The following is an 11,497-nucleotide window of genomic DNA, read 5'->3' on the forward strand; positions in this document are numbered from 1 at the left end:
CTCTTCTTGTAAACTCTCCACATTTTGATGATGATTTGATTTCCGCATCCCAAACTCTGTTCAGAGCCGCATCCCGCCGCACTGAGATCCCGCCTGAGCTAATCAGCATGCGAGCATGTGCCAAGCAGCCGAGCCACTAGTGGCGTATTGGTAATGGGGCGGTATCCGCATTACCAAACACCCAGGACATACATAGCGAAATAACCGTACGGTATTGACAAAACATCGCGTACAGCCGGTACCACACTGGCGTTTCCGGATTGCGCCTCAGAAAGGGCCGGGGCGTATTTATTGCCCACTTGTGCGCTGCACCCTACTGCTCTGCAGCCGACGGCGGAAAGCCGCTTGCCAACTTCTCAACATCTTCTCAACATATCTCCTCTCCCTCCGCTCCCTGGCAGCAGCACTGCTCCGGCTGTCCAGTTTGATGTGGACTGCGTGGCTCACGCGACATTTGGCTTCCTTTCTTCAATCGACGCATCTTTATTATTACTTCGACCAGCAGCATGAATCTGCTGCTTCTTCTGCATGGTTTCGCTCGTTCAACTTTGAGCTTCTATACGACCGCTTCTCTTGAAGCCTTACGGTCGAACAGCCCAACATAACCAAATAACATATCTTTAAATCTTGATCCATTTGTATTCGGAATCTTCCCTCCCGGTTTTGGCAAACGCTCGCGATATCTCCTCCGAAGGTTGCGGCTCTCACCCGTCGACCGCCGACCGCTGACGGTTCGCCAGTTTGGGAAGTGTCAAAAAACAACCTTAACCCTAAAAGCAGCTTACCTTGCATCCCCAAGATATGTTAACTTGAGTTCGATGCACCATAGATAGCTCTCTAGAAACTATATACGAAAAGTATAATATTACTGGAACTTATCTTTATCTTGGAATCCACCGCCAGCATGGCTTCTCCCAGGTTAAAAAAGACCTCTCTGAACCCACCCCACCAAGTTTTTGGATATATAAACGACGACGACGACGCCAGAACCGCCGTGAGAGCTACGCGCTTTGTGAGTACACGACGACAAAGCCGTCCCTCTCATCGTTCAGCAAGTTCTCCCTCACGACTGGCCGGGTTGGAAGACTCGAAACCTTTCTCATCAGCCCACGAGAGGCGTACTGCTTCACTAGCCAACGACACCGTTTCTCCTTCACAATCTTCATTGAAACAAACGTGGATACATGGCAACTCCTCTGCCATGATGCACTCTGGGTTACGAAATGACCGCTTTATCCCTGGGTTCAGCCCCAAGCTTGACAAAGAACGATCTATGAAGCCTAAGGGCAATGTCAGATCGCATCTCAAGAGGTCCAACCATAACGACTCAGCATCTATCAATCTTGACCGGTCTACCCTTGAGAACGAAGGGCTAGGGATCTATACGAATCTCGAACGAGATCGGAGGTATGGAGATATTGCTACGTCTCGAAGAGCCGGGACCACCTCCCACAATAGATCTACAAGTGGAACATCGCAATTTTCTGCCACAACCGCATCTAGCACACTTAAACCGGGATTGCAATACGTTCATCCTATGCGCCAGACCCCTCGTCCCTATACGCCACCCATAAGCCAGTCCTATCAAAATTCGGTCGTTGAAAGTGAGCAATCTACAGATATTGGCCAGTTCAGTGCAGATTTGGATGATGCTGCGTCCTCCAACCGAGACGTTTTCGCGCAGCCATCGGAACCCCAGCCTTATCGGATTCATCCTAGCTCGTTTACAAATATTTCTTCGTCAGTTCTGTCAAACCATGCTCGGGAGAGCTATGAGGCCCCTTCGCCCCTATCAAGAAGCTCTCTCGACTTTACCTTCCGTTCAAGAACCCGCACCAATACGGATCCATCAGCTAGAGCAGCCGCAGTCGAGGCTGCTCGACAAGCCTTTGAGGACAAAGAGGCCGCCAAACAGCGCAAGCTGGACAAGCAAAATATGAAGGCCCAGGACCGTGAACTTCGACGGCAGGAGAAAAAGGAGCATCAATTTTCACTATCAACCGCCACTTCTTCCCTGGGTAGGCGTTCCCATGAGAAACGAAATTCCTCTGAAGGTCGCTATTCAGGACGCAAGCCTATGAGTGAGAAGCGCGATAATGCGACTGGCGATTATGCCTTTACGCATAACAACCCCAGCCGCACATTTGAAAGCCCGAAGAGTGCTTGGGTTCTATTTATCACCTGGCTGCGGACAAAGCTGTTCAAAATGAGCAGGAAATTGAGCATGAAGAAGAAGAAGAAAAAGGCATGACTTCGTTTGGTTTCATGACAACTTTGAAATTTATTGCTACCTATACCTATAACGACATTGATGAAGCGGCCCGGCGTTTCTCTCTACGTGTTCTGTTTATTTTTATTTTATTTTAATTTTTTTTTTCGGCTGCTCTCTTTACATTGTGAAGTTCGGCGGGATCCGCGACCAGGGCAATTACTATATACATACATATATATACATATATATAGCGCCCTCGTTCTATGTACAGCAGTAAGTAAATCGCAGCTGTACGCGATTCTAGCTGTGAACCTTGGTACGGCGTTCTTCAGGCGTTTAAGCTGGACGTGACCTATTTTTTTTTGGTCCTCTTCTTCATTCTCCTTTCCTTCATGCGAGGATGGACAGGTTCCTTCATTACTTTTCTGTCGGACTTCTGCATTTGTTCCTTTTTTACAGCCTTCTTGTCATTTTCTGGAGGAAATGGTTGCGGGTTACCAATTGGGTTTATTTGTTTGATTTTTACCTTGATAGCCTTTGTTGTTCCCCTTCCGCTCTAGCAACAAACATATTTTTCTTGGGCGTTTTAGTTGGATCAAGGGATGGGAAACAGTAACATCATTATCCGGTTTTGTTTCGGTTTATTTATCAACCACGCGTGTTGTGTTGGAATGTTTTCCTGTGACTTTTAGTTCATGCAAGGGTTAGCCAGCTTCCATTCATTCATCGCAGTTTACTCAATAGGAATATCTTGGGGCATTTTTGAAAGTATTAGTTTCTTCAGGTAGCCTAGCAAAATCCAGACCGGTTGACCAGTCAATATTCTTGTTACTTTCCCTCCAGACGAAGTACTGCGTGTCGGCGGTTGGCAAGCAAATAAATGAATTTTGAATTTTGAGGTTAACTATTGGTCCTGGCATCCGCTCTCCCTGCTTATATAATCCAATGAATCGACGTACAGTAAGTTAGTTTGACTACGGTAGATCACAACCACCGACAACTTCATTCCTCCCCCCCCCCCTCTACGGCAGACCACAAAGACACGATATCTCGCGTTGATCGATCCATCGAATACCGAGCACTAGGTTCCAGAGCAGAGCAGCTAGAAAAGCGCAGTGTATAGCTGCACTGAACAGCTTGCACGCACGCACGCATGCCGGGAGGGGAAAAGTGGAGGGGCAAAAAAATTTTTTTTTCTGATAGCACCATTGAACATAAAATGAGAAATTTATAGCAAGATATAAGGGAAAGTAAAAATGGTGTACGACTGGGATGGCAAACGCGACATCTGCTATAAGATGTATATCGAGGATAAGAAGGCCCTCGAGGAGATTATGGAGCATATGAAAGTGTGCTACCAGTTTGCACCAAGGTGAGTTTGTTATTATATGTTCGGCTTTTTTTTTCCCCCCCGCCCTCCCTCGCAGGATAACCTCATCTATGTTTTATATATCATATCATTAGTTTGAATCTCTTTGGTATACAAAAAAAATATGTAATATTTCCCCCTCTGTACGCCGAAACAGAGAAATTAACCTGGGTATGCCCCAACTGGGCCGTTTAAACACAATAGTAAACGCGCCTTCCAAACCCAGTTCAAACGATGGGGGTTCCCCTCGAAACAGAACCCAGCCCACAAGAACGCAAGCCTCGTCGCTCGCGTCAAGGAGCTGTGGGAGCGAAACACAAGCCAACGGGACATGCTACGAATACTCAACGAGGAAGGGTATGAGATCAAGGAGCGCGAACTGATGCGACTCCGTGCGAAGAATCGATGGCTGTTGCGTGTCCCCAACGGCATGAAGGCGCAGTCGACAATGCCCGCCGCGACAACTGCGACAATTCCTGCTACGGCTCCGACGGCGGCGACGCTGGAGGGTGATGAGGGTCTGCTGGCGCTCCAGCAGGAGATATATAAACCAGATGGGAGCATGGAGGCTGTGGGGCCACAGATCGTGACGGATCTCGGAGGGATCGAGCCACAACAGCGGGCCCCGTCGCCTGGGCTGTCGCCGGAGGTACTAGCGAAGAGGAAGGCAAGGTTGGAGCGCTTACAAGCGGAGAGTGAGGAGAGATGGGCAGCGCGGAAGAGACGGCGGAGAACAAGAGGGTGGGCTGGCCTACCTGCAGACCCGCCGGGGCCGCCGCGGTTCCCGTCGGAGACGACTATTGATGAGAGCAAACAATATCTGAGTTTGGATAATGAGATGTATCGTCAGCTGCGGGACCATTTTCAGCGTATTTGTGAAGAGGCTGGGTTCATTAAGAAGACGCTTGCGGGACCGGAAAAGTGGCAAGCGGCAAAGAATCGGCTGATTGATGAGTCTCCACATCTGCGGAGTGTGTTCTGGCCGAATTCTGGTCAGATCAAGGCGAAGACGTTGGCCTTGGATGTTGTGTGTACGGATGTCACGAAGCGGATGCGGACACTGCAGCGGAGGATGACTATTGCGGAGGCGAAGAATGCACTCGGGATCAACCCTGAGGAGAGCAGGCAGATTCGGAATGCGTTCTATCAGACTCTCAAAGAAGACCATTTCACGAGCAAGCTAGAAGCTGGGGATGAACACTGGCGTGAGCTTAAAGAGAAATGGATCAGGGACTCCGAATTGCTCCAGAACATCCTGACCCCTGGCGAAGCCGATCCAAACCACGCTATAAAAGTCAAGGCCATTGAGATACTCTGCAGGGATGTGAATAAGAGACTTAGAGATGAGATCTCGAAGCGCGATCCCTCCCGCAAAAAGTCCTCCTCTTCCACTTCCAACAACGTTAGCAATACTGTTCAACTTGCACAGAGCAGCCCTAGCTCCGCCTACACCCGACCGCCAGCCATCCGCAACGGCATCAGCACACTCGCTTCCCAAGCCCTCGCCAGTTCCCCCATGATGTCCAGCGACATCACAGACCTACAAATAGATCCGTCCCTCCTGCAGGGCTGCCAACGACACATCCTTCTCCTTAAACTCAAACCGTCATCCTCATCCTCATCCTCACGATCAGGGATCATCCAGAACATCGCCAAATGAAAACCATCATCACGACCCCTTGACCACCCCGGCAGCAACAACACCCGTTCAGCTACGTGGACCCATTGCTCTCCACGTCCCTCGTCCAAGTGACAATCTACCCGCGTATCCACCCGCAGTCGCAGATCCACCAGAACGCGAAGACGTGGGTGGATAAGTTGACCACGCGCACGTCGGAGGAGTTACGGAACGTGGTGACGAGCCGGTTCAAGGATGCCCGGATCGCGAGGATTGAAGGGACGGATAGGGATGCGAAGTATGTGATTGATGAGGATGATGAGTTGGATGCGTATTTAACGCATGTGCAGGGGCGGAAGGCAACGTTCGTGTTTTTGTTAGAGAGGGGGACAGGGGATAATTGAGTGATACTTTTTGTATTTAAATTTGGCTTTTCGTTTTTTTTTTTTCCTTTCATTTTTTTATTATCTTTATTTTTCTATTGTTGTTTTGTTCTTGGTAGTCGGGGTGGGATGATGGGGATAAGTGCTGATTTGGTTTGGTTTTTCTTCTTCACTGAACATTATTGACATTATTATCCCCTAGTTTTGACCGTTATTGTGCTAGGCTGGGACGTTTAAAAATACTTGGTGGATAGGTTAGGTAAATGGACGGACGGATTTGCTAGCAAATTGGAGTTCAACGTCTATAAAAAGAGGATCGCGTTTATCTATATACCCCTTGGGATGGTCTGACATTCCGTCCCTCCTCATACTAAACGAAGTCGCAACTTGTATCCTAGTTTCAACCAACGCCCTTGTAGTGAAGTACTCCGTAGCAGGAGTTGGATCGACGCCCGATCGCTAAGCACTAGAAAAACTTGGTTATTCGTAGATGCATCCTGCGGTTATTTGTGCATGTCCAGTAAAGTAGATACTCTAGGGCGCGCTGGCGGGAATCCAGGAAGCAAGGAACAAGGCATGCTCTTTGAAACCCAGACGTAAGAAGATATGCAGAAAGTACATACATACTCCATACAAAGGACCAAACTAACTATGTGTTGAAGGGTGCCCAACTGGAGCTGGGATAGTGATCTGCCATTGGTTCTCACCCAGGTATACAGGTATACAGGTATACAAGGGCCACTGCGTATAGATCGCCTGCTTTGGTGGCTGCTGATGGCTTGTCGATGGCTTGCTGAGGATGTCTGTCTGTCTGCCCCTCCACCCCACCTTCTTCCCCGCCTCGGTCAGGGCCTGAAACTGATCATCAACGCCGAATCCTCGGAAGACACAGGTGTCCCTTGTTGTTCCTCTTCGCCTGTTTCCCCCTCTTTGCGTCGTCCTTTTATCTCTGTGTCTTCCATTCTGCACCTCCCTGCCACTGCCACTTTACGCTCTTGCGCTCTTCCTCACATTGATTGCTCCTGAGCTCGACTCTCTTTCACTTCTCCACGGGCTTGCTCAGGATCATTTATCCCCCTTAAGCTGTGATAGCGGGGCTATCTTCACCAAGCTGTAGCATAAAAACAAAACCACCACATCCACCACACCAACCGAACTCATTCTTAACATAATCCATTGCCCGTTCACTCAAAAGCTTTTCGAGACCATCTAAGCCTGGTCTCTGTCAATCCAGCAACAGCTGCAACACAATGGCTTGGTCGACCACCACCACCGTCGCGCTGACATGCGTGCTTTTCCTTCTCTTCACCCGCCCTGTCCACGCCTTCGGGGCTGGCAACATTGCTTCCGTATCTAAGATAGAGGGCCAGAATTGGCGCCATGGCGATATCGAGGATGCGATCCTGACGTTGATGATGGCCCGCTTCGGCGGGCGGGAAGAGTTTTTCAAAACTCCAGGGTTCAGCGTATTTATTTTGGAAATTGGCTTTCGGGTACAGTTTTGATACTTCCCTCCTTTCGAAAGGTTTCGGACAAAAATTTAACTTTCTTGCAAGGATTATAGCCCAGGCTCTCGACATTGGTACTTTGAAATATGTCTCTGCAGAGACTATTAGGCTTCTCCTTTGGGTCTTGGGAATCATGACTTTTGGGTAATAATATATATATATATATATATATATATTTTCATGCCTGTTTCTTTCTCTCTCTTCTCTTTCCTTTTTCTTCCCTGTTGTATGTTGTTGGATGTCCCAGAATTCTTGAACTATCCCTAAAATATGGTTTTTGTTTAGGTACGGCACGGGAGAGTTTGAGGTTACTCTGGACCGCATCGGATGTTACCAACCTACCGAGCATATCGATAACCCATTGGGATATGGCGAGGGTCAAGACGCACGCCGATATTATAGGCACCTCAGAGGCCCTGTTGACGAAGAGAGGGAGTTAGGCGTCGATGCTCGCACGGGTAAGACAAGAATTGTCAATCTCTACTAGTATTTTATACTGTTGCGGCTGACCGTGTCTATTTGCTTCTAGGTTTGAAGAACTACATCGCATCCGAGGACTTGGGTATCGACAATTCCGCTTCTCTCCTTAGAAAAGTGTTCGGCAACTGCATTGAGCTGGGCCGCAGATATTCACGCTCCCGCAGAGATGCCGACTTATATGAAGCTCTGAGGCTCCTTGGAACTGGCTTGTAAGTTTTAGTGCCGTACACTTGATGGGATAAGGGGTTTAGACAGTTCCATGCAACAACCCCTATTAAAAATCCCTTCCCAAGAGCATAGTCTACTGGGTTTATAAGCTGTGCATTTATTTCACTGGCTGATTAAATTACTTTAGACACACCCTGGAAGACTACCTCGCCCATAGCAACTATACGGAGCTTTCTTTGATCGAGCTTGGCGAGACCAATGTTTTCCCACATGTCGGGAGAAACGCAATGATTCAACTTCAGGGAGCTAGAAATTCTGTTTATCCTATCGTTACCGGCACATTTGGCGGTGGTGAGTAAACGGATCACCTGATGGTAGCGGAAATAGCCCAGAGATATAGTTGCCGCATTAGCATGTTCTCAACCTGTAGTGGACTTCCTCCATAGTGTTATGGGAGAAATTTCCGATAAAGCGACACAGTCAGAAATTCAAAACCTAGAAGGGATGATCGAAGAATCTGAAAACCAAAAACCACAGGAAGGATTTCTCCAAGTTCTACTCGATAAGATCCCTGAGGGTCTCCTGGGGAGTGAGGACAACACAGAAAAAATGAATGAGTTCCAGTCCAACGCTGAATCTACGAAGCAGCGGAACGAGAACATTTCTCCTCGCGAACCTGAACAATGGGCTACTTACATGAATGATGTTCAACAACAAATGTTCCCACTCCTGGAATGGCATGACAACTTGATGAAATCGATCAACAACGCGATTGAGAAGATCCCTGCAATCCCAGAACTGGTTGAGCAAGTGCAGGAACAGATTACTATCTTTGTATTTTCTGTTATGGCCCCTTACGTTCTCCCGATTCTCAAACAGGTCAAGGCTGAGCTTGAAATCGGGTCATCAGAAGTCATTCAGAGCAGTAAGGAGGGGCAGTTTAACACATTCAATAACGATCGCTGCACCGACCCCACTCACTCCATGCTTTCCAAGGATCATTTTAGCAACCTCTTGAACGAGCCTGCTGGAAGTCAGTACATTTTTCTATTAGGATATACCCCCTCTATTCATGTTTCATTCTCTAGATCTTCGCCAAAACTATTTCGCCCTTTATTCAAGCCATTGAAAGTTGATATACTAACCAAACTATAATATTCAGAGGCTGCCTCGGAAGTTGTGAAATGGGTTGTACCGCAGATCATGGAATGCTGGGATGACGAGAGCATCGATGTTAACCGCACAATGAATAGGATTATTAATGGAGTCTTCCACCACCCTGCTCTGCGTCAGTACGGCGAAGATGGTTCACAAGAGATGCGTAGAACTATGTTCGGCGTTATCGAGAGTTGGTGGAACGAGCAAGGTCGTCGCGGCCAGGACTCACTCCGCCAACAGCTCAGCAGAGAAGGTGTGCGGAATGGTGATAACCATAAGCCCGGCGTTCACGACTCTGGCCACGGCTGCGGCAAGCCCATGGGCCTCCCTAACCGCAATCGCCCCGTTCCGGGAGGCGTTCAGGATTTGTTTGGCCTTCAAGGCTTAGGGGGCAAATCTTCAATGAACACGTCAAACATCGAGAAGATGGCCTCTGAAGCCGTTGGTGGTGGGCTGATTGGGAGTTTGGTGGGAGGCATAGTTGGTGGAGCAACAAGCGGTACATTCGAAGGACCTGACGACGGTAAGCGCCATAAGGAGAAAAAGGAGAAAGACCATCACTCAGACCCTTATTATCATTCTTCTTATTCCAAGGACAAGGATTACGAGAAAGAAGAAAAGAAAAAGAAGAAGGATAAAGAAGAGAAGCGGGATAAGGATAATAAGCATGAGAAGAAAGATAAGGATAAGAAACACAAGAAGGACAAGTACAAGGACGAAGATGATAAGGATAAGGATGGGGATAAGAAGGATAAAAAGGACAAGAAAGCTGACAAGGATAAAAAATATAAAGAAAGTAAGAAATACAACCACGGCGACGGCTATCGACGTGATGATCGGGGCGGTGGTGGGTACGAATCAGGAAGGCACCAAAGCGGGGAATATGGTCAGCCGCAATATGCTGAAACTGGTGGCTATGGGCGTAGTGAAGAAAGGTTCGTTTTTGAATATTGGCTAAAGTTCTCCCAACGGTTCCTATTATTTCACTTGCTCCCTTTTATTTTGCCGGCCGTTCACCCCAATCCTTGATTAGTTATATGCAAGCTGACCTTTTCCCCCATAATTCGAAAGACATGATAGGGGAAGCTCTGGCGGATACGAAGCGGGAGGATATGGTGGCCATTCTGGAGGCTATGGTGGCGAGAACCGTGGCTATGGGGAGAAAGATTCCAGTAGATATGGTGGAGGGTATGGAGGTGGTGAGTCTCGCGGCTACGGCGGTAGTGAAACTCGTGGCTATGGCGGTGGCTATGGAGGCGAGAGCCGAGGAGGTTACGGTTATCAACAGGAATCTGAAAGGTCATCTCACCAGCATCGTGAGCGCTCTGGGTCTCGCGAAAGAGCTTCCCGCCGTTACGAAAGCGGGCATTATGGCAGTGTTGACCGTCGCCATGGCAGCCGTGACCGCAGCCGTGACCGCAGACGAGATGGCGATGATGATGACTACCGTCGCCGGTATAAGAAAGATGATGACGACTACGGCGATGAGAGTAGTAATGATGGCTATGGAAATAGACATCAGCATAAACACCGCCATCACCGGCGAGATTCCTGAATGTTTTAAGCTGTTACAGGATAACATTGTTAGTCATTGATAAGGAATGGGGAATTTGACAAAAGGAAAGCAAGAAACATAGGTGGGAAGCTGGCACATGCCGGGGAAGTGGGATTTATGGATATTTGATGGTTCCTTTTCATTATTCAATGGTGCTATCTACATTTCAGCACCTGAACAGTTTGTGCGCTCAGGCTGATGTATTCTTTTTTTTTTTTTTTTTTTTTTTTTTCCCGCCATAGAAATAACGCAGATTAAGAATGATATCAATAGTATAGGAAGCTGGAAATCTGCGCCGAAGGGGGGTAGGAGAAAAGAAGAGCTCGATTCAGTTTATCAAAATCCTCTTTGCTTCGTTATCTCGTTTCTCTACATCTGAATTATGGCTCATCCTCCCAACCCACTCACTCATTGACAGCATATATAATATAGGACTCACTTAATCCACAACTCTCAACATCTCAAATGCCTCATTTCCAACAAGCTTTCGAAGAATGCTCATAGGATCGACTCCTTTCCTTTTTCTCTTTTTTTCTTTGTGAATCATTCCCCACTCCCCATCGCCATCGCCCTCCACCACGTCCGGCCCCTGCTCTTCTCCCCTTTCTTCTTGGTCATCATCCTCTTCCTCTCCAAATACTCCATCCTCTAAAAACAACTTCATCAACGCCTGGCTCTGCCCGCTCACCAGCGCTGTACCCTCCATTTGGGACGTGACAGGCACCGCCCCTGGATTCCCCGCAAGGTTCCAATAGATTAACTCAGGCACCTCATACCCATGTTTCCTAAACTCCTGCTGCACAATCTGCTGATGAGTTAGGCCCAGCTCCCCTTCCACCTCATCACACCAACCACTCGTATTTGTCTCTGCCTCATCAAATTGCATATCGCTAAACACAAACACCCTCTTGATCATGTCTTCTGGCGGAACCTTATTCTCCACTGCCAAAGGCAAGATTAACTGCCAAAACACCTTGATAAAGTCCGTATTGTACCCCCAGCCCTTCCCACGTAATATTTTCCACCCGTTCCGTTAAGGACGTACC

At 48.0% G+C, this 11,497-nt stretch overlaps 4 protein-coding genes across 4 annotated transcripts in view; 3 read left to right on the forward strand and 1 right to left on the reverse strand.

The window, feature by feature from the left end:
* Positions 1 to 1,204: 1,204 nt before the first annotated feature.
* Positions 1,205 to 2,251, forward strand: HCAG_04369 (predicted protein; the record flags this gene model as incomplete). Its single annotated transcript, XM_001540479.1, has 2 exons — positions 1,205 to 1,553; positions 1,620 to 2,251. The coding sequence occupies 2 exons, from the start codon at positions 1,205 to 1,207 to the stop codon at positions 2,249 to 2,251; spliced, it is 981 nt and encodes a 326-aa protein (XP_001540529.1).
* A 1,217-nt stretch (positions 2,252 to 3,468) lies between these two features.
* On the forward strand, positions 3,469 to 5,241 carry HCAG_04370 (conserved hypothetical protein; the record flags this gene model as incomplete). The annotated part of the gene is made up of 2 exons (XM_001540480.1): positions 3,469 to 3,584; positions 3,786 to 5,241. 2 exons carry the CDS (start codon positions 3,469 to 3,471, stop codon positions 5,239 to 5,241), a joined length of 1,572 nt encoding a protein of 523 aa, XP_001540530.1.
* Positions 5,242 to 6,832: 1,591 nt separating this feature from the next.
* HCAG_04371 (conserved hypothetical protein) lies at positions 6,833 to 10,451 on the forward strand (the record flags this gene model as incomplete). The annotated part of the gene is made up of 8 exons (XM_001540481.1): positions 6,833 to 7,075; positions 7,152 to 7,234; positions 7,376 to 7,548; positions 7,620 to 7,779; positions 7,926 to 8,089; positions 8,169 to 8,771; positions 8,901 to 9,831; positions 9,977 to 10,451. The coding sequence occupies 8 exons, from the start codon at positions 6,833 to 6,835 to the stop codon at positions 10,449 to 10,451; spliced, it is 2,832 nt and encodes a 943-aa protein (XP_001540531.1).
* A 439-nt stretch (positions 10,452 to 10,890) lies between these two features.
* The window catches only part of HCAG_04372 (predicted protein), a gene marked incomplete at both ends in the record, with an annotated part of 5,350 nt that continues 4,743 nt past the window's right edge, over positions 10,891 to 11,497 (reverse strand). The window contains one exon of the mRNA XM_001540482.1: positions 10,891 to 11,454. Coding sequence (XP_001540532.1) covers positions 10,891 to 11,454 — 564 coding nt within the window. The remainder of the gene's footprint in view (positions 11,455 to 11,497) is intronic.

The sequence above is a fragment of the Histoplasma capsulatum genome, genomic scaffold (genome assembly GCF_000149585.1).
Source record: "Histoplasma capsulatum NAm1 scaffold_4 genomic scaffold, whole genome shotgun sequence".
Taxonomy (NCBI): Eukaryota; Fungi; Ascomycota; class Eurotiomycetes; order Onygenales; family Ajellomycetaceae; genus Histoplasma; species Histoplasma mississippiense.